Consider the following 22,629-nt stretch of genomic DNA (forward strand, 5'->3'; position numbering starts at 1 on the left):
ATTTTTCAGATGTTGTCATATTCACATGCATCTTTGGTTGTCCAATACACATTAACACAGATGTGGAGGGGTCACCCACTGGCATGTCATATTGAATCGGAAAGAGAGCTTTACGTGCTGTCAGACCAACCTCAACTGTGATCAAAACAGGTAAAAATTTACATATTCTACATTAACTACATAATAATACATTTCTATTCGCCTTTTTTGACCATGTGACATTTTTTAATTCAATATCTAGTTATTAGTAACTATTTAGATTGAATTTAGCTGTACGTATATATAACCAACAAGGCACCATACAGATGAGACCAGGAAGATACTGTGCCAGGTCCTTGACTGACAGCCATTTGTTGCGGGAAGTCAACTGCATCATATCATTTTTACAGTCTAGAGTTTTAGTTTTTTATTCACTATTTTTAAAAGGACCCATTACATAATAGGATATATTAAAGGCAGTTTCACCATTAACAAATTGGAGTGATGTAATTTGGGAGTGAAGTATTTTGTGCAAGTCACTTGCTATTAAGTGCACAGTACAAAAACCTATAGATACGGAATCACCGATGTGAGAAAAACTAACCATGTGTCAGAGTACACGGACAGCTGATGGATATGAGAAAAATGGGTGTTTACAAAACAGATAAACCCGTTAAAAACCCCAACGAGAGAGCTTTTATTCTGCGGGGAAATGATGTATCTAGTAACACAAATAAATATTACCTGCATAATATGGTTGAACTAATGTAACCACTAACAAAAACCAACAGACTTTGCTAAAAAACACATCACTTTCCATTACGATTTTGACATTTTTTGTCACGGCGTATATTGGAATAAGATAGTAAATCGTACTAAAACTATTTCCATTAAAATTCTCCTAAATTAAAAAAAACACCAAAACACTACATGGCTTGTGCAAAGTGACTCAGGCAAATGTTTTAATCCCTTTATATGTTTTAGTATAAATTAATATAAAAAGAATCATCTAAGGCCTAGATGATAATGATGTAAAATTTGAATCGAATATTTCTTGTACGAACTCCTCAATTGAAGCTGTAGCCCGAACTTACTCAAAATATGAATCTGGTAATCTATAGAACGACGAGTGCGTAGTACTTGACTATTGTCTTGAGCGAATATCAAAATGAATTCCGGTGAAACAGTTACGAGACGTAAACAAATTCCTTTGTTTGAAAGTGGAAAAGTGCCTTATACACGCAGGGTGTATTATTCTGTGAAGGAAAAGGTTTCAAAAGAGACTGAAAAAGATTCTGATATCAAATTGCAAACTTTGATTAAAGGAAAGGATCAGAGAGACATAATTGAAGATGGAGATAAATCACAGCCTGATTGTGCTGTACAGTTTAGAGAGGATAAGAAAGGAAAAATTTCGAGAATTATAAAATACCCATATCAGCATTATGACATCATTTTTGCCATGTTTTCAATTATACTTTTCTTCTATGATGTTGTATCAGACATTATTTTATCAGCGCACTACTATGCACTTGATAGATGGGTTGCATTTGGGTTTACGACTGGGTTCATCGTTGTACCAGCTCTCATTTCAAATGGTCAAAGTGCTCGATGGTATTTAGTTGATCATGAACAGGAACAGAAGAAACTTGCAAAGAAACCTAAAATGAAAGTCACACCAACATGGATTTGGGTCCTTAGAGTCATTTTTACCTTTCCATTAATGCTGGGCCCAGTTGTACGGTACTGCTTTAATTTGTATATTGTGAATTAAACTTAAATATATTTAAGCTTCTGGGACATGCATGTGCGTTGGTTTAAAAATAACTGCGTCATTAATCTTGTATATATGTATAAACAAAGCTAAGAGGCCTGTGAATGTGGCTTACATTGATGATCTTATAATTTGATATGAAAAAGATTTGGTTACAAAATACTGATAAAGTCACACTTGCTTACTTTTTAACTTTTGATACTGCAGACACTCTGAATACATTTATCATGGCATCATGAGCAAGTCAGGCAGTAACAAGACAGAAAAGGAAAGAAAGAAAAAATGGCACCATTATAAACAAATGCTGTATGAGGACACAGATGCTGGCTTGGTTCGCATGTTTGAATGCTTTTTGGAGGCAGCACCCCAGCTTGTTCTTCAGCTTTTCATCTTGTTCAGAGAAATAAAAGACGATGGGTTGGATGGGATTAATGATCTTGTAGAGCATGGACACTTGAGTAAGAATCTTTTTTTGAAAATTAATTTTTTCAGTAGCTATGTAGTGTGTAAATGTCACTTTCACTGTCTTTCAAATCATTCAATAATTTCTTGCTAATGTGCATGGTTTTTTTTTAGAAATGTATATTTCTTTATATCACTACCATTGACTCACTTTAGGCACATGTGCATGCAGGCTGTTACATATATGTCCTTCTTAGAAAATAATTCACGAAAAACTAATGCTTATACAACACACACAATGTACAATCTGTTCTTATAACTGAAATGTTTTAATCCTTGAGTTAACTAATCGTAGTGTATTTTCTTGTTTTTATGCCCCCAAGATCGAAGATCGGGGGGTATATTGTTTTTGTCCTATTTGTCATTCTGTAATTTTGTCTGAAACTTTAACGTTGCTAATAAATTTTGAACAGTAAGTGATAGAGCTTTGATATTCACATGGGTACTCCTTGTGACAAGACCTTTCCGTGGGTACCAACATTTTTTACCCTGTGACCTAGACCTTGGAGTTTGACCTACTTTTTGAAAACTTTAACCTTGCTAATAACTTTTGAACAGTAAGTGATGAATGAATGTCATGAATGTGCTGTAGTTGTGAACAATGCACATGAATCTTGATAGATATAGCCATAACATTTTAATGGCTGGGAGTTCTCACAAAAATGAAAGTAGAATGTAAGTACATGTACAAGAAGTAAATTTCATTTTTAGCTCACATGAGCTGAAAGCTCAAGTGAGCTATTCTGGTCACTCTTTGTCAGGCATCAGTCTGTAAACTTCTAACATGTTTTACTTTTTCTCCAGAACCACAGGGCTAATTTCAGCCAAACTTGCTTCAAAGCATGCTTGTGTAAGTGCTTGGATAAATTAACTGCCATGCCCTTTTTGAAGTGGAGATAGGTATATTTTAAAAATATCATGAAATTTATGATCTGAGGGCGGGGCCAAACTTGTTATATAGTGTTAATGTGTAAAACACTTGAATAACATCTTCTCTACTGCTATTTACACTAAATGGATAGAGGAGGTAGTCTTTTACCAAAATTGTAAATTTAATGATCCCAGGGGTAGGCATTTTGGTATCAGGATGGGACCAAATGGTCAGTTATCAAATGTGTGAACAATAGACATTTTTAACTTCTTGATAACCATTATTCCAATTCTTTTCAAATTGGTATGAAACATATTTGGAACAAGGGGAACATAAATTATAAATTTCAGGACTCCTACACCCCTGGGGCCTTAGGAGTGGGGCAAAAACTGCCCAAAATTGACAAATTTCAAAAATCTTCTTTAGAACTGCACACATATAAGAAAAACTAAATGCATAGTGATGTAGAGCAGGAAAGCCTCTACCAAATTGTAAATTTCATGATCCCTGGGGTAGGGGTTCTGACCCCAGGGCAGGGCCAAGCTTGTTTTATAGTGTTTATGTGTAAAACACTTAAATAACATCTTCTTTAGTGCTATTTATACTAAATTGAAACTAAATGGATAGAGCAGGTAGTCTTTTACCAAAATTGTAAATTTGATGATCCCCACTAGTAAGGGTTCTGATGCCAGGGTAGGGCCAAACTTAGTATATAGTATTTATGTGCAAGTTTGCTGATCTGTATAAATTTAAATCTAAATGCATACTTAGGAATAACAGAAAAGGATGTACAAAAATGGTGAATTTCATAACCAGGGTTATGACTTTAGGATGAGTCCAAATTAGTCATATCTTTTGATGTTTTAATGTTAATACACCTATTATTTTAAGCCTTTCATCAGTGAAGTTTTAACACATCTTGTTTTATACTGTTGCTGAACATTAGAATTTAACTTAGATATTCATATCAGGAATTTTTTTTTCTAGATTTCATAGCCCATGGAAGTAGTGATACTTTTTCACTAGTACTTAGGTGACCGATAAGGCCTGTGGGCCTCTTGTTTTATCTTTATATTAACAAAACAATGCAATGGGTTAACATCAACCGTAACAGAGTATCTTTGAGTGAAGGAGTTTTAAGTTTGTTCAAATGAAGGGCCATGTCCTTTTCCAAAGGAGAGATGATTAAGAAATAGTGAAAATTGGGTGGTGTTTAAAAATCTACAAGGACCAAGAAGCAAAAAATCTGAAACTTGTATGAAATATTTCTTATATAACAGTACTGAAGGTTTAAATTTGTTCATACCATGTCCCCTGGGCCACAAAAGAAGGAGTTCTAGAATAGCAGTGGTGAATTTGGAGCCCACCCCCTCTTTTTCACCACAAATTTACAAGGCATTACTGGCATATATAAATGATAAGGTTGAAAACATTCAAACCCTGCACAGAACATTTTGAAATCAGAAATATTGTAATTAAAACTCTAGATTTGGCACCCAAAATGGCTGAGTATTTTGGCTAATACTTGACTTTTACATGTGGGCCCCTTTTTTGGAAAATCCTGGATCTGCCACTGAATGGGACCACAATAGGGAGGGGAGTTTCAATTTTGACTTGTATTATGTAAGGAAAATGATCCATATTTCTCTTTTTAAGAACCAGAGGGTATAATTTGTCAAATCAATATGCAAGTATCCTAATCTACTGTAGTTTCAGATGTTCATGCTGTGACTGCTAGGGTCAGAGAGGGGTGACAATAGGATTCAAAATTCTTAATATACAAGGGGGTTTATTGTTGCCTCATGCAACCTCAGGCAACCTTATGTAGTGTTGACTTTAATTGATCCATGCCATTTAGTGCCCAGATGAGCGATGTGGCTCATGGGCCTCTTGTTTTAATTACCTATGGTACTCATTGAGAATATGGTCTTTTGCTAGAAATCATCCGAGTGGTGGCTCTGGTCGGATCCTGGACAGGACTCTCCTTCAGTTTGACCTCATATCACAAAGCACTGAGGGCCATGCAGTACTCCGAGCTTCACGAAAAGTACATCAGCAAAAAGGACCAGTCTACAAGCCAGGATCCAAAAAAGCAGAGCTTTTTGGCCACTGCGATGTTGACCTTGGGTTATTTTTTTTGGAGATTGTGCGAGATTGGGCCAAGAGTGCTGATTCTAGCACTGTTTGCCTCAGAATTCACCTACTTTGTCCTTGTAGTGGCAGCTGTCCATTGGATCATTATGACCCTATGGTTAGTTTGCCAGAAAACTAATTTCTATGGGGAGAAAAGGAGAGATGAAGTCATCTTTAATATCATACTGGGATATGCCATGATTTTCTGCTTTTTGAATGCTAGGGATGGACACACAAGATACAGGGCAATTGTGTATTACATTCTTTTCTATGCTGAAAATTTTGGCATGATGGTGATGTGGTTATACAGTGTGGACCAAAAAGGAGACTGGCTTTATTTTACAGCCATTGGTGCTGTGGGTGGAGGTTGTGTACTACATATAACGTTTCAACTTATTTATTATAAGACTTGTCACCCTAAGGCATCTGAGATCAAATTCTTTCTTCACCCTACACAGCAGTACAACTGTTACCAGTCTGTTTGCCATACTTTAGAAGAAGAGGACCAGAACATCCAGCTAACATCAGTTAATGCATTATGTAAGCACCAGGAAATAGCCTAGACAGTCAGCTCAGTACGCAAGTTCTGAGTTGCCTCCCTTTAGAACACTAGCTCTCGCACTCCATATGGCACAAATAGAATTTGTTTTCTAATGAGGCGGGAAAAATGCCTATCACTATATATGTAATCGTATACAATAAGTTTCTTATACACAGTTTTATCTCCTGAATTTGATACATAAACCAATAATCAGTATTCAGTGAGTAAAAAATTACAGGATATACTAAGATATGGTTATCATATTACACTATTTCATTTCTCGTAAATATTCAGCAGAACTGTAGCTCTGTGAAAAAAAATTGGGATAGACCAGATTTTCTCCTTGGAGAGGTACAGTTTTGCAGTTAGTTTGTGTTATAACTAGGATATTACATGTACATACATGTATTAACAAATATGACATTGTTTTGGTTTTCTTTTTAGTAAAACATTTCTTTCATTAGTATTATATATTTCCTACAGTTATCCATTTAGATATGTTTTTTATCGACTTCCTAACTGACCGTAAGTCTAGCAGAGTTACTAGAATATCACCAAATGCACCTCCGACAATGAAGAGCTCTTATCTCAAAACTTGCGTATTGAACTTGCAATAGTATCAGAGGCTGAACTCTTAACACTGGTATGTCATATACTTCAGTAATCATTGAAAGTGTAAGGAACTTGCAAAAATGATGCCATATTTTCAACAACACATTTAAAAGTTTCCAATGGCATTAACTACTTTTTATGTAGCATACATGTATATACAAACACATTGCCAAAAGTCCTATAGATAAAATGGTGCCTATATTTTTGTGTTCAAGATAAAAGATGTTTCTAAATGCAATCCTGAAATTTTATGTGTAACCTTTGACAGGTTTTAAGGGTTAAATGTCCAGAAATTTTTCTTTTTCTGTTTAGTCCACGGGTACAAAACTCTGCAGTTCTGTGTGCAATTCTATAATATTTATTTAATTTGTTACCTTTGAATAGTCCCCTGATATAAAATGCTGTTGAATATTCAATATTCATGACAGCAGATAAAGCAGAAATCAGTACCTCACTGAAAGAAAGTACTTGTACACTATTGACTAATGATTCTCATTTTGTATTCTTCTCCTTTTGGAGATTTGATGGGAGATGGGGATATATTTATTTTGTTCTTTTTCTTGTTTTTTTTTTTAAATTTACCTTTTTACAGTGTTACTACTAGTCTATAACACAAAATGTAATTCATGATGAATACACATTTACGGCTTTCAGATCACATGAGCAGGATGAAAGTGAGTGAGGTTTTTTTTAAAATAAAAATTTGTCTGGCATCTGTTTGTCATCTGCCTGTCCATGAACTCTCATTACATTTTTTTCTAGAACCACCAGGTCTCTTTCAATCGAATTCAGCACAATGGAGTAAACAGAATTTCACTTTATTGTAATGCTGTTTTATTCCAATTTCAATTTACATCTAGATTAAAATGAGATCTTTGATCTGCTCCCAATTCTTATTTGTAACTGTCTTGTATAGTGAAGAAAAGTGGATCAAGTTAGACTGAGAGGGAGATAATTAAGTTCTAGTACTAATTAAAGAAAGAAGCTAGAGGGAGAGAATTCTTAAATACTGTACATGTAACCTGGGGTCAAATGGGGGACACATAATTCTCAAGAAGAAGGCTAGAATTTGTATTTAGACCTAATACAATATATTGGGTATGCAAACATCTTATATACGTGGTATAGATTCATTTTTTATGACCATAACACCAAGCCCACAATATAGTATATGGAGAGGCAGTTATACTAAATGTTGGAAAAAAAGATGAATAGAAAAAACCCACCTTTTCCCTTGAGAACCAGAAGGGAGTGTCATTTCATTAACATACATACATATACTAGTAGGTATGTTTCATTGATAGAGTTCATTTCTCCAACTGTGATCTCTTTGGAAGAGGGGTTGGGCACAATAGATGTGAACACACAAAAAAAGTATTTGAAAATATATAGATCTAGGAAATATTCTTATGAAGAGGTTTCAGTTTGTGGATATATTTTGCAGCATTCTCACAAAGTTGTCCAAATACAAGTTCTATTATAGTGTAAGACTACAGTATGGGTCTAAAGTTGACAATTAAGATCCATGCATTTGGGTAGGAGCTAGGTGTTTCAGGTGAGTGTTGTGGTCCATTAGACCTTGTTATACATATATTTATCATATATATAAGTAGACTAGTAAATATTAAACTGTAAACACTTTGTTACTGATATACATCTCTTGAACTAATATTTTGATTATATGTATGGTGTATTTTATAATTATGAATAATAATGTTCTTCTAATGTACATTCATGTACCATTAAAGGTAAATATATATGCATTTTTTTTAAATGTGCAACTAACTTTTAACATGTGGATAAATTTGCACAAATTATTTGTAAAAAAAAATAAAAAAAAAATACATGTATATGATATTCATACAAGTGTAGAACATGTACATTTACATGAATGACAAATGTTAGATTCCCTGTACTACTTGAACAGATGTTTATTGTTAATTTTGTTCATAATTTTCCATGTTCTTGGACCAAAATATTGTATTGTTTGTGTTCAATTATACATGTTTTTTGAAGTAATCAAGTTATTGGCATGACCATGCATGGATGTTTTACTGATGTCTTTTGTACATAATTTCAATGGTATACCCGGTACCCAGCTGGATATTTTTTGGAGAATCTTTTTCCACTGCCTTTAATGTATTTTCTCAGTCCGATTTTGTCTCTCTAATTAATAATGTTCTATGCATGCTATGTCCTTCAATAATGCTAAATGTGGCATTGTATGGTTAATACATGCTTTTGTGTGCCTTGAATTGAATATTGCTTATCATGCTTAAATATACATATGCTATATATTGCCTTTACTGTGGAATCAAAAGAAGAAAAGAAAGGGGAGAGTGGGAAGAGAGATAAGAAAGAGGAGGGAGGTGGATCCACTCCATTACTGTTAGTATGGTATTGTGAAAGTGTTAATCAAAACTTAAAAATCAGACAAAAATTGAACTGTTGAAGTACATGTATAATCATTCATAAAGCTTGAAATTTATTTTCACAGAATATGGCAGATAGGAAGATTTAGTCTGCAATTGTTTTTGCACATTATCGTGGAATGAGGGTTTGAGAAAGAAATTCAATGCTTACCTTTTCAAGTAGTCTTCTTTTGAATACATTGTAGTAATCACATTGTAATCCCATTAAGACTTGCAATTCTGTTCAATTTGTACAGCTGTGTAAAACTGTTATATTTATAGTAATTTGAAGATGTAGTCTTGTGTTTTGTTCACATACACATATACATGCATCATCAAGTGAGTTTTAGGAAGTCCAAAGGAGCAGTCAATTTAAACACGCTCACTTGATGTTACACGTATTTAAAATAATACACATACCTGAAAAATGTCGTATATCAGGTATGGGAATTTTTTTTTTTTTTTACATTCGATAAGAACCGTTTGTAATGTCAAGTGTCCTTGATGTTGAAGTGTTTTTTTGTACAGCTGTCATGTTGCAGTTCTATGTAAACAATATGCATGCTTAGCAAACAGCCACTACAGCAAAAGTGAAATATACATCTATTTCTATGATATGAAATCCATTCACTTTCACATGATCTTTCCATAAAAAGTCCAGTTTTTGAAGTGCTGCTTTGCTTGCTGTGGTAACTTTACCTTGTCCTGTTGTTGGTTTGTGCTGTATACAATAATGGTGCACAAGCTCTTGTTGGTTGTTGTAATATCTCAGGACTTGTTTGATACATTGCATGACTGTTAGGTGCAACATGTATTTTCAACCAAAATTTCCAAATAAAGTTATGAAATTGATTGTGTTATTTGTTAGTCCATTTCGAGAAGCTGAGACAACACATGGACATATGGTGACTGATGACTTGTCAAATGGCTGGTACTGGGATATCTGGGTTGTCATTTATTACAATATTTACATTTGCCAAGTTAACACAGGAATGTATTGTCTGTAATAAACTTTCCATGTTTTCTTGTTTATAATTTTCAATATAAATTAACTATAACACACAAGCATCCTTTCACTTAACATGGGGACCTATAGTTATGAATACAAGTGTCACGGGGAGAATATGCAGCGGACCAGATTTCATTTCAAATCTCACGGGGGGGCCCCCTGAATCCATGATCGGGTGCTCTTTCAACAGAGCTCTCTTGCACCGGTGATCAAACTTGTCTGACTACCACATTCCTCCCTTTTTAAATGTCTTTACACCTTGAAGACATCAACCCAAAATCTTTATCCTCTGGCAGTCATTTTCACCTTCAGTTCCAGGGGCTGGTCTACAGCACCAAATGCAAGAAGGGAGAAATTGCAGTGGGCTTGATTCAAACCCCGAATCTCTAGACAGGTGCCCGGCCGAGCTATCTGCCCACCGACGGTCGAATCCATCCGACTGCCACATATGGATAAAATGTCTAGTTTTGTTGGTTATATAAATTACCCCATGCTTTCATGCCCCCATAATACAAACTACAGTAAAACGTGTTATTCGCAGTGAGAGACAGAGTTTTCTCCCTTAGAGTGAATATTGCAACTATCTAGAATTGTATAGCTGTGGTATAAAAGGGGAAAAAACCCCAATGGAAATGTTGCAATATGTCGTAGTTGATCGACATCAGCAACAGGGATAACGCTGGTTAGAACAGGGAAATTGCTGACTATACAATTCTTTGTTTATTGACATTATACAATAGAGAAATATCAGTTGGGGAGGAATGCTACACCAAAGAAATTTTATATGGATGAAATGTGGAGGATATATACAATATTTTGGAATTGAAAACTTTCAAATTTAATTTATTTAGTCAAAAAATGCAGTTTTAGTAGAAAGCAATCTGAAAAATATTTAAAACCCCTGCTGGACTCGAACACATGATCTACAGCTCAGCATTCAACATGCTAACCTATTGAGCTAGTCGATGATTTTTTAATGAATAGACAAATATTGCTGATATTTATATTTTCATCCATGTTTTAAAAGGAAGTCGGCCATTATGATGATGTAGAGTACCTCCTTAAGGTGATTGACCAGTATGGAACACCAAACTAACACAAGCTCAAATAACTGTAGCTCAGTCTACCTATCAGAAGATATCCCCAATTGAGTTACTACTCACAATGAATTAGTGGATGCAACAATCAGAGAGTGCAACAATTTATTTAGAAAGAGGTCAAATTCCATTCCACATACATATACCTAGTTCTCCATGATATAACTCAATTGTAAAGATCATGAACTAGTATTAGTTCATTTGGATCATAGTCTGGCGTAATTGAATTACAGAATCTCCAATTCATTTAAAGACAGGATCAATTGCTCCAAATTTTAATGAAGATATCAACACTTCTGCATTCTATGAATAAAATGAAACTACAACATTTGTTAAATGAAAATAGCTTCAAAATACAGTCTCAGACTCTTGACAACCAAGTTTCAACCGCATGACAATTTTAAGTTATTACATAAGTAGCATACCATGTGCTATTTTTACAATTCTCAGGTCTGTATTAGTGTTTTTGATGAAGAATAAGGAATTTTGTCCAATAGGTCCTTACTCCTATATATGTATACATACAGTCCATTTATTTACTGATGCCATTATTTTCTTTCTGACTATGTATGGCGAACACATTTGCAATGCATGCATTACACAAATAAAGCCAACCAAAGATGCCTGAGAGTTGAATTAAGTCAAGAATAAACTTCAAAATTTTTATTTATTCCTTCATCTGGGATGAAATCAAATAGTTTTTGTTGTATTAGTTATTTTAGCTATCTTCATTATAGAGACATTAATCACGTCAGTTTGGAAACCACAAAAAATAATAAAAGAAGAGAAAATTATTAGTGCGTATGTTACCTTTAATTATTCTCCAGATATCTTCAAAAATAGAAAGAGTTACAATTACCTTAGAATATGTCTACAGAAAACTATTTTTTTATTTTTGCAAAGAACTGCATCTAGTTCATTATTTAATGAGACTTATGTAGGGTTAACTATATTCTAATGATTTTACTCGTAAGAATAGAAAAAAAAATCTTGAGCAAATTTTCTCTTTCTTGATCAAGTCTAAAATTAAATCAAATTACATTGATTTTGTTCACAAAAAGAAAAGGTAATCTACTTTGCACCACTGAATGCAATGAACAAATGTTCTCTCCTTTTAAGTAGTCAATATATTGAATCAAGAATAAACCAAATCAATGCTCATGCTGCAAAATACCCGCCATCCAATAAGTTCAGTAATGCACAAGTAATCGCAGGAAGTGTCAACAATTACATCCAACAGAAGCAAACAATTATTTCTCAAAGTATACTTGGCACCAAAACCATGGGAGCACATATACACCCTGTTTGATTGTCCTAGCCTTATTAGTAGTCCTCCATGATTACCCATAAAAGTATGACCTTGACTTTGAAAAATAATAGACATCTTCCATTTACCATGTGGTACATGATGTACCACCTAGGGTTTGATTATCCAGCCTTATTGGTACATGTACTATCTGTATCTTGTTTTGTGCCTACAAAGTTACCTTCGTAAATTTTACCTTGACCTTAAAAAGAAATAGGCATTGGGAACATTGTGTACCAAGTTTGATGACCCTAGCCTTGTAAATGCACTGTATCTGATCATAACATGACTGATCCATCAAGGGACTATAAAAATGAACCTCCTAAAATCATTCCTGATCTATATTTTATTTCCAACAATTAAAGTGAACAATGTTAACAATGCAGCCTTTAAATAATTTACTAGTTAATGTCATGATAAAGTAGCTGAAGTGCTTTTCTAAACTCTGCCAGCTCCTGTTCCAGCTTTCCTATCCTCTCCAGACGAGCCATTAACTCCTGCATTTTCTCCTCCATAAGTTTGCCCTGTCTCTCATAAACATGGTGAATGTGGTGCTGCATTTCCAAGAGAGTAGTACAGAGCTGAAAGGAAACAATGTACAGGTGATTATTCAATGCATGATAATGTGTAAAAACAGAAATTCATGAATTCCACAATCCCTGAAGCATCAGTAACTAGTCCTGGGGTCATGAATTCTACAATCCCTGAAGCATCAGTAACTAGTCCTGGGGTCATGAATTCCACAATCCCTGAAGCATCAGTAACTAGTCCTGGGGTCATGAATTCTACAATCCCTGAAGCCTGGGTAACTAGTCCTGGGGTCATAAACTCCACACTCCCTGAAGCCTGGGTAACTAGTCCTGGGGTCATGAACTCCACACTTCCTGAAGCCTGGGTAACTAGTCCTAGGGTCATGAATTCCACAAATTTTGGTAGTAGTCTCTTCATAACCAATCACATGGTATTTTGTCTCCATGTACCATTTTAGATAACATTGTATCATCACTTTTTTACCCATTTACACTGCCTTATAGCCTAAACCTCTGGTACATGTATATGTATCCCTCATAAGTAGGCATATTAAACAAAAACTTTACAGAAGTTAATTGGGGTGTATGACCAACAATGAATGTACAAGAACAAGAATGCTTACGATACTTTCGTTGCAGTATGAGTTTAAGGAGGGGTCTGTCTTTGTTTTAATGGACTTTATTAGAATAATTGCTAAGATGCTTCCTAGCATTTTTATTTTCAAATCTAATTTGAAAATTTACAAGAGAGTTAAACCAATGTTTATATTATCAAGGGTATAAAAAGAAGTTGTCCACCCATGTTGATGTTGGCAAATGTCCTTTTCACAGATGAGACAAAATTTAATTTGAGGAGATTTGATGAAGTCTTGAGAATTTACGAATTTATGAAAGAATTAGCTGCAGAAGTGTTTACATGCTAGTGTAAATTTTCTGAAACAAATTGAAAGATGCAAGGCAGTGGCTTATGTAATTTTTCTGATACAAATTGAAAGGATGCATTAAGCAGTGATTTGAGGAAAGGTCTGTAACAGGAAGAGAGAAAATGCAACGGACCAGACCGAGATTCAAACCCGGGCCCCCTGAATCTCTAGTCAGGTGCTCTACCAACAGAGCTACCTGGCCACCGGCAATCGAACCCAGCTGACCGCTACATTCTTCCCTGTCTTCACCTTTGAAGACACAACCTAGATTCTTTTTGCCCCTGGCTGGACTTAATTTCACCTGCATGTCCAGGGGTGGTCAACGGCACCAAATGTAACAGGAAGGGAGAAAATACAACGGACCACACCGGGATTCGAACCCCCCCTGAATCTCTAGTCAAGTGCTCTACCAACTGAGCTAACTGGCCCCCGGCGATGTAACCCGGCTGACTGCTACAGGTGAAACACACTCAAGATTTTAAGATACCCCATTTGAAAACGATACAATCCATAAAGTTTGACATTTTTTAAAAACAGAAATTAATTTACTCTTAAAATGTATGTAATTTAAGCAATGTCCATAAAATCAAGGAATCTAAGGAAAAATAATGAAAACATACGGTGGTGTGTTGCAAGTTTGTCTAGTGTGTACATTACAGAACCGTTTCATTAATAGATTTATATATACTGAGCTCTTGTTTATTTACAAATTTAACAATCTGATTATAATTAGACCCCTTCAGTTACAACCATTCACCTAGATCACTGCCTGCATGGTGTAGCAATTCAATTAAATCTAGCAAATACACTTGTTTTCAAATCAAATTAAATTTAATTATAGTGCTGATTGAATGAAATTGAGTTTTAAGTATATGTGCTTTTGTGTGAGGATGACTACCTGGTACTCAGCAGTCTTTTTGAAGTCTCTTAACATGTCCGAGTCCTTTTTCCGTTTCTTATTAGTTGCTTCAATGATATTATTGGCTGCTTCCTGGATGTCTATCCTCTTCAGTCGTTCTGACTTTGGCATTTTTAATGCACTCTTACTCCGGTATTCTCCTGCATCATAATTGCCCAAACAGACTTCTTTGGCATCTTCAGTTGGTTTACTAAACAATGTAAAACTAAATAAATTCCAGGTGCAGCATGGCATGATTGTTTCAATTCACAGATTAAATGTAAATATATTAGGCAGTACATCATTCAATTACGTAACAAAACCTAATGCCAGGTCTTGAAGTGATTTTGAGTACAATTAAGTTAATTTGTTAACTAGTAACTTGTTTTTAATTTCGGGAAAATGATGTGGATTTTAAGTTTTCTTTTGATTCTGTGTTTGTAAAATGTATACTAATAATTTGAAGGAGTAGATCTAACTCTATTAGGCTAAAAGTAGAAAGTTATTTGATGCTTGGTTGACTGAATGAAATGCATTGAACTTACTTCTATTTAAACATTGCTGAATTGAATTCAAAATAAATCCCCAACCAGATTCTTACTATTTCGTTGTTTCAAAATTTCAATTAATTTGAAGTCAATAGTATTGAAATATTCTTGCACTTAAGTAATTTTCAGTCCCCTGAACTAATGGTGTATTGGTTTTATAACAGTTGTATTGAAGTCTCATTGCAACCATTCATTATGGTCAGTTTGTCTAGTAAGGCTTGTATGAGCACAGGTTTACCTATTTGTTTACATTGCTCACCGATTTGTTTTAAAAAATTTAAATAGTTTAGACTTGAGTATCCCTGTGTCATCTGGCATTTTTAATATGGTGGGTACTCCACAGAAAAGGAAACTATTGTTTCTTGAGACAAAATAAAAATATTAAATGAAATTGATAAAAACTTCATGATAAAATTGCAAAGGATTTTGATGTAAACCTTAGTACCTTTTCCATGATGTATGAAGTTATATATACATATTGTGGAAGCAACTTTATGTTTCTTAAAACTTAAAAAAAGCCTTCTTACACATTTATATCTTGAAATTGATTCAATTTATTTTTGTTATTTTGATTTGGTATAGGTACATGTGCATCTCAAGGGTGAAGGTCCCTCAGTTTTATGGTAATTATTGCAAAAAGACAATGTAGTAATCAGAAGAAACTCACATGTCTTTGAGTGACTACGTACAGTACCCTCTCATATACAACCACGGACAATAACAAAGATTGAACTCCGGTTGTTGTGGCATGAAGCAAGTGCGTTAACTACTATACGCTACCAAAATACCCCTATGAAAAGGGTAAATAGGCATTGCCTCATTCCCAATCCAATTCCTCTGAATAAAATATTGGTTTTTTTAAAAATCTTACTCTGGAACTTCTCTTTCTCCTGCTGTCAAAGCATTCATTGATTCTTTGAGGGAGTTGAAATCTGACCTTGTATTGATAGGAGTTACAGCAGGACCTGTAGATGTCATTGTTGCTAATTCTGAAAAAACAAAAAACACCAATTATTAGTAAATCTAGTCATTAAAATTGAAACAAATTTTGAAGTATGAAAGCTATATGCAGCCCCTTCTTCATTTGAATTAAGAATTTTGTCTCCTAGTCTATGTTATTGGGTTCAAGTTTCATTTCTAATCTCGGTCCGAATGAAACATCAAATCTAATCTACATGCAGCCATTAATGAGTCAACTTTCTATTTTTCCACTAAACATGTATAATTCATCGAAAACTGAGCAACCATTAACATAAAAATTGTAACTGGAAGAATACCACACTGAAGGTTTCCATTCTTAGACTACTCTTACAGTGAGAGATGATCATTAAAATAATTCAGAGTTTTTAAAAACTGTATGTCTGAAGGTCTTGACCATCAAAATCCTTTGGACTGGTCATAAATGACAATGCATTTCATTGTTCGGACTGGTAAATTTATTCAAATGTCCAGCACACAATAACTCTGGATAAAATAGTAAATTGGGGGGAAAAAAATTTCATTTAGGCTAACAGAACTTCTACAGATTTCGAAATAGTTTCGACATCTTGCACAACTGATAAGCCCCCAATATTTAACGTATCACCCTTTTTAAACCTTGTTTAATTGATACTGTTATTCCTTATCAGGTAATGTGTCTGTGAAATAAAATCACTTTAATCAGGAAATTAGGCCCTATCTCTGAAAATCTTGCAAATTGCATTGCATTACTGCCTAGGCCGAATTTGCGAGTGCAAAATTTGCAACTGACATCACAAATCAATGCAAAATTGCATCAATAGAAAGAAACCGCTAGAGAAAATTTTGCAATTTCGACTAAAGTGTAATGTACAAAATAAATCCAAATCTAGCAAGACAGTGTTGACTGGAGGCTAAATTGCTCTGCGAAGAAAATTACTTCAATAAAAACCGCCATTTGATCTTTTGGAACTATTCCAGTAGGGGAGAACAGAATCAATACAGGGCACAAAATAAGACATTTCCGCGTCCTGTAATTTTGTTTGCTAATCTGATATGTTCTGTTTAACTTACAATATGGTAATCAATTTTTGAACACTCAAACAATCATGCACAATAAGCTAAAAAAAAAAGTGTAATACGTCAACTTAGTGCACACCCATCCATAATGGTTTCTTCCAACATCTTTGTCCAGAAAGAGCTTTAAACTGGTGTAATTGAGTGCACAGAAGATGACGAATTTTTGAAGAAGTTGATAACCAATAATGGCCGGTGTCGTTTTGGAAAATTTAAGCTGGAAAAAGCTCATAATTCTTGGAGTGTTTCTTTTGATTTTGATGATCTCGTTCTTTTTGATAGGAGGTTACGTTGGTAAGTATGTTCATTCGTTCGAATTATCTCTGAATAGTTATGTTTGTATCCATCGGTTGCCAACTCGTCTGTCCAGTTTTGTTAATTTCTGTTTATTTTCGTGTAAACCCCCAAATTGTTCATTCGTTTCACCATGTTTCTAATATTACTTCACATATAGGTTTTAAAAGAACATTCTAAAGGCCTCGGGCATCATCCATTGTCAGATTGTTACAGAACTTTAACAGTTTGGGGACACTTATAGCGAGATATTTTCGCAAAAATGCGATTATCCCTCTTTAGCGAGAAAGTAAACATTACCATAAACAGGTCTTTTTTTAAAATAATGGCAGAGTCTGCAATACCGAATAAGTGTGACACTAATCTCGGCTGAGATTCGGCACGGCTGAATATTTGGACTGACGCCTTCACCGAATCTCGGAGCAGTCCTTCATAGTTCATGTCTGGAAATTTACTCTCAGCTTCGGTCGGTTTCGGTCGGTTTTAGCAATTAATGTGCACTTAGGTGACACTGCTGTTTGCTTCAAATAAGTGATTTGACTGTTCAACTAACTCTCTATCACTATTAATTTTGCATTGCTTACCGTTTATGTATGAAAATCCCAAAATGAAAATAGTCACTAAATTTTCCGTTCAAATGATGACTTCCATGGCACAATATTTTATCTCCTGAAACTGAAGAGTTCTTATAGTCTGTATTATCTAGTTATTGATACATTGTATCTCCACATACCGTCTGTTGTTGCAAAAAAGGGGGAAAAAACTCTATCACTAAATCTACAAGTAATAGTTATGGTATATTTTTTTCGGTGTATCTTGATTTATTTGGACGAAGGGCGGTGACTAGTGCGAAGCACGAGTCTCCGCCCTTCGTCCAAATAAATCCAGATACACCGAAATAAATATTCAATAACTTACTTTTATTATATGATTGAATAATTCCTAGCTCTCTAATTGGCTGAGATCCAACAATGTAGAAATCATACTACGTTATGTTTACCTGCACGTGACCTTCCAGGAATTATTTTTTCCACATAGGACCAAAAATAGACCTTCCAGGTGAACATAAGGAATTATTTTTTCCACATAGGACTAAAAATAGGTCGTTGAAACTTACAATTAAAGCAAAGAACAATCTTGAAGGTTTTTTTAATCATAATAAAACAATTATTGCTGTTTTTGAGGTCAATACGATGATTTAGCCACCTTCGAAGTATAATATTCACCTCGCCCTTCGGGCTTGGTGAATATTGTACTACTCAGGTGTCTAAATCATCGTGTTGACCTCAAAAAACAGCAATAATTGTATAGTATCATGACCAATTAGAAATATAATATCTGTCATGTGACCAGTGATTATTGGATGAGTTTTTAAAATACCTCAATGAAAAGTAAAGTTTTTGTCAGGTGATCGCATGGGTATTTTTCTCTTCCCGCTATCCATGCCCATCGTGCACTCATCACCCGATAGTTGGTGAGAGCGGATGTGCAGAATGTGTCTGATCAGAGCACCTCGACTATGAACATTGGCGATTTACACGATTTGGGTGTACAGTTTTTATTCAATGATGATCATGAGTGTTTTCTCACAAGCATGTGATGATCACACATTTCGTGAAATTAAACCGGGAGATGATGAAATGGATATCGACACGGCCGCGAGCCTTAATCTCGTGAATTCTGATTTGATCTTCACCTTGAGTTGAAATTGTCACTGTCAGGTGGTGTTCAATAATTTATTTACACGGCACAGTTTTCAAAAATATGCAAATGATGGTTCCGCCCACTGGTGTATCTCCATTTATTGTACACTTTTATTAAAGGAAAAACACCACAGCCATGATACAAACATATTTACACACTGCAAATAACATGTGTATTCAGGGATCAAAATTTACTTTTTTCACTACTTGCAAATTTTAGCTAGTGGATTATTTTCCAACTAGCAAAATTGAGCTTTTACTATCATTTTTCAATCGATTGCTGTTTTACAGGAATTTAAAGTAATTCCACCCTCCTGTGATGTCATCAGATTTTGCAAAATCAATGATTTATTTTGATTTATGCATGATAGAAACATAAATTTTGTTAGAGTCTTTTCTGATAGCTATTGTAAAAAAATCTTGTTATAAAACTTTTCAAAAATCTAAGTTATAGATGAATATAGTCAATGATACGTTTTTTAAAATATTGAATCAAAGGGCAATAACTCTGTTTTTATTGATTTCTGTATCAAGTCTATTATGTGATAGATTTCCTTTATTTTTACAGACATTTTGTATATTTTGTGAAGATACAGTCTCATGAAATTGAATGTAATTATATCGTCATAACCAGTTTGTATGAAATTTTGATAACGCTGTTTAAGAAAAATTGCAATTTTCTGACGGTGATATATGATTCTGTTTATGTATGTCTCGCATCTTAAAAAGTGGGATGACCTATGTATTTTATTTGATAATTTGTTAGTTTTAACTCTAATGAATGGAAATAAATACACTTTTAAAACTTCTATCAGATAAAACTGCAAGTATGGATTTACCTTAAGAAAACAAGCATGTCTCTATATCAAAATATAGGGAAAATCTTTTAAAATCTTCTTTAAAGTGCATTAATAAAAATAAGATTGAGAATTCTTTCATTTAGAATTTAATGAATTATCAAACAACATACATGGTGCATGGTGAGGGTCATAGGGTACACTTGTGTGGCGTACTTGCTGTCCTGGGGCCCGTTTTACAAAACAACTTGCAGCAAAGTCGCAAGTCTTAAATTGGATTACACAGTTATTACTTTAGTGAAGGAAGTAAAACTTTTCTGATGCTTAATTTTCAACATTTAAAAAAAATATTTTGCAGTTGGAGTGCAAACAAACAATAGACCTGAAAATTCCAATATGTAAAGTTTTGTCGTAAGTTCTTTTGTAAAACGCGCCCCAGAGATCTACCACCGATTTACAACATCATGTGGTTTGAAATCTTGAAGACTGTTTGCGCCAATTCATACTAGTCTATATGTTCAAAACTTTTGGAAACTTCATGTAGATTTAGTGTAGTGTAATAGTGATAGGTCTAGTAGTTTAAAAAAAAAATTTAAAAAAATTAAGCTTTTTATACCCCATTATGGGTATGGCTCTGTCCGTCCGTCTGTTTGTTTAGACCTTGTGGGCAGGATACAGACTGAACTGTAAGCTCAAAGATTTTACAACTTGGTACATTTGATCACCATGATGAGAGGAAGATGCCTATTGTTTTTAAAGGTCAAAGGTCAAGGTTGTAGTATCACTTTGTAGGAAACCCTTGTGGACAGGATACAAACCGAACCGTAAGCTCCAGAATATTGAAACTTGGTATATTCAATCACCATGATTAGAGGAAGATGCCTGTTACTTTTTCAAGGTCAAAGGTTAAGGTCATAGTATCACTTAGTAGCAAAAGCTTGTAGGCAGTATACAAACCGAACCGTTAGGGCTAGGACTAGCTGTCAGACTTTGTTCACATACACTTTATGCCAAATGGAAGATGCTTATTGTTTCTTAAGGTCAAGGTCCTAGTAGCGGGATGCAGACCGATTCGTTGGGGCAAGGACCATTAAACTTGGTACAAATACATCTTATGCCAAGTGAAAATATTACATAGAGAATACATGATTTGTCTGTTTTTTCGATTTAAAGAAAGTATGTCACACCCTGATGATTGCTGATACTACTTGAAGGCAAGTTCTACAAATCATGGTGTCAGAAAAACATCCTATATTAGCTTTTCACGGGTGTATTATGTACTGTTGGTGGTACTCTTGTTTCGTATGTCCTGAGGAAGGGAATTGGACGGTCTAATACAGGACTTTTGAGATACGGATCCACTCTGTAGGGTATATCGCTTCATGAGTTCAATAACAACTAAGTAAGCATGGGATACTTCAATTGCTATCAAATTCCTGCATTCAAATGCTATCTTTCAAAGACAGGAATCATTTGTGAGTTGGCGAGGGAAATAAATCTAGGGAACATCTTAAGGTATCACACCAGTAATTGTTCAATCAAAATGAACTGTTTAATACAGAAAGGCTAGATACACACAACCCCTGACAGATTAGGGGGCCATTATCTGAAACACTAATCACCTGTGAGTATCAACTCCGTTTAATATGTTAAACATAATTAATGGGCTCTGCTAGGATACCAAATTGACCAGCTGCAGATTCCATTATAGTACCGAAAATTGATTGATTGATTGATTAATGTTTTCCGCCACACTCAACAATTTTTCAGTTATATGGTGGTGCCCAGTTTTTTATTGGTGGAAGAGAGAACCCAGATACCTGGGAAGAGACCACCGACCTTCCGAAAGTAAACTGGGAAACTTTTTCACTTACCAGTGCGAGTGGGATTCGAACCCGTGCCGACGGAGGTGAGAGGCCGTGTGATTTTGAGCGCAATGCTCTAACCACTCGGCCACGGAGGCCCCTTCGAAAATTGAATATTTTCATAAAATCAAAGATCTCATTCATATGAAATTTGAAATAATTAGTAATTTAAATTTTTTTGATAAATTAATTAAGGATTAATAAGTGATTGAAATAGCAAATTTCATCATTCCTCTTTCTAATGAAACAGTTTTTGTGGAAATATCTTCATTTCTACAAAGTTATTTCAATTTAAAAAGTACCACACGTGCCTCATATTTCTCTGATGAAACAGGCAGAAATCACGATAGTCCCAAGGGGAAGTAAATCACCAGTTACGTCAGTTATCTTGCTCCTATTGCTATGTGCATGGGGTACACTATTGATGAATGAAACAGGAACCTCCTGTGCAAATTTGACTTTTTTTGATGGGGATTTAGTTGTCTTTAAGGTATCACACCAGTAATTGTCCAATCAAAATGAACTTCGTCAATTGTAGAATGTCCATATCTTTAAAAGAATTTTTTTTTTCATGTGCGAGTTTTCTCATTTCTTCTTCTTTTCTCTTAATTTTTGTAGCCTCGATTAGGAAATTTTGTTAATTTGTAAAAATAAGCAAATGTATACAAAGGAACTATTTGATGTTGGTAACTGAGGCTACTTCTTGAGGTGCACTCTGGCTGTTTACTCACATGTGGAAAACACATGGATGTGAGGGTAATATTGTTTGTGGGTAAAAATTTTTTTTTAAATGCTGCGTAGGGTATCGGTTTTCCGGTATCTGCAGACGAGACAGGTAACAT

General features: G+C 34.7%; 4 protein-coding genes across 10 annotated transcripts in view; 2 read left to right on the forward strand and 2 right to left on the reverse strand.

Moving 5' to 3' along the window:
* The window catches only part of LOC125668429 (multiple epidermal growth factor-like domains protein 10), a 21,486-nt gene extending 20,636 nt beyond the window's left edge, over nucleotides 1–850 (reverse strand). Inside the window, exon 1 of one of the 2 annotated variants that reach the window (XM_048902589.2) lies at nucleotides 724–850. In XM_048902589.2, coding sequence (XP_048758546.2) covers nucleotides 724–799 — 76 coding nt within the window. In that variant the 5' untranslated portion in view covers nucleotides 800–850. The remainder of the gene's footprint in view (nucleotides 1–723) is intronic. The other variant, XM_056162056.1, reaches the window with a different exon arrangement.
* A 176-nt stretch (nucleotides 851–1,026) lies between these two features.
* Nucleotides 1,027–9,635, forward strand: LOC125668438 (XK-related protein 6-like). The gene is made up of 3 exons (XM_048902608.2): nucleotides 1,027–1,722; nucleotides 1,961–2,211; nucleotides 5,025–9,635. Exons 1-3 carry the CDS (start codon nucleotides 1,148–1,150, stop codon nucleotides 5,780–5,782), a joined length of 1,584 nt encoding a protein of 527 aa, XP_048758565.1. The 5' UTR covers nucleotides 1,027–1,147; the 3' UTR covers nucleotides 5,783–9,635.
* A 2,887-nt stretch (nucleotides 9,636–12,522) lies between these two features.
* Nucleotides 12,523–22,629, reverse strand: part of LOC125668448 (uncharacterized) — a 34,131-nt gene continuing 24,024 nt past the window's right edge. Inside the window, exons 1-4 of one of the 5 annotated variants that reach the window (XM_048902623.2) lie at nucleotides 18,007–18,145; nucleotides 15,966–16,083; nucleotides 14,547–14,757; nucleotides 12,523–12,776 (exon numbers count right to left, since the gene is read on the reverse strand). In XM_048902623.2, coding sequence (XP_048758580.1) covers nucleotides 12,597–12,776; nucleotides 14,547–14,757; nucleotides 15,966–16,072 — 498 coding nt within the window. In that variant the 5' untranslated portion in view covers nucleotides 16,073–16,083; nucleotides 18,007–18,145 and the 3' untranslated portion in view covers nucleotides 12,523–12,596. Of the gene's footprint in view, nucleotides 12,777–14,546; nucleotides 14,758–15,965; nucleotides 16,084–16,925; nucleotides 17,041–17,193; nucleotides 17,307–18,006; nucleotides 18,146–22,629 lie in introns of those variants that run through there. The other 4 variants (XM_048902624.2, XM_048902620.2, XM_048902621.2 and 1 more) reach the window with 4 other exon arrangements.
* LOC125668436 (protein wntless homolog) overlaps nucleotides 17,205–22,629 on the forward strand; it is a 39,866-nt gene continuing 34,441 nt past the window's right edge. Inside the window, exon 1 of one of the 2 annotated variants that reach the window (XM_048902604.2) lies at nucleotides 17,205–17,422. In XM_048902604.2, the coding sequence (XP_048758561.1) occupies nucleotides 17,317–17,422 (106 nt within the window). In that variant the 5' untranslated portion in view covers nucleotides 17,205–17,316. The remainder of the gene's footprint in view (nucleotides 17,423–22,629) is intronic. The other variant, XM_056162062.1, reaches the window with a different exon arrangement.

This window comes from Ostrea edulis, chromosome 4 (assembly GCF_947568905.1).
Source record: "Ostrea edulis chromosome 4, xbOstEdul1.1, whole genome shotgun sequence".
NCBI classification, from domain to species: Eukaryota; Metazoa; Mollusca; class Bivalvia; order Ostreida; family Ostreidae; genus Ostrea; species Ostrea edulis.

Bases quoted from the DNA above. Each gene is read 5' to 3' on its own strand.
- LOC125668438 (XM_048902608.2), top strand. From the start codon at position 1,148: ATGAATTCCGGTGAAACAGTTACGAGACGTAAACAAATTCCTTTGTTT. The intron at 1,723-1,960 runs GTACTGCTTTAA...TTGATACTGCAG, and splicing joins ATGCTGGGCCCAGTTGTACG to ACACTCTGAATACATTTATC. The intron at 2,212-5,024 runs GTAAGAATCTTT...GTCTTTTGCTAG, and splicing joins TGTAGAGCATGGACACTTGA to AAATCATCCGAGTGGTGGCT.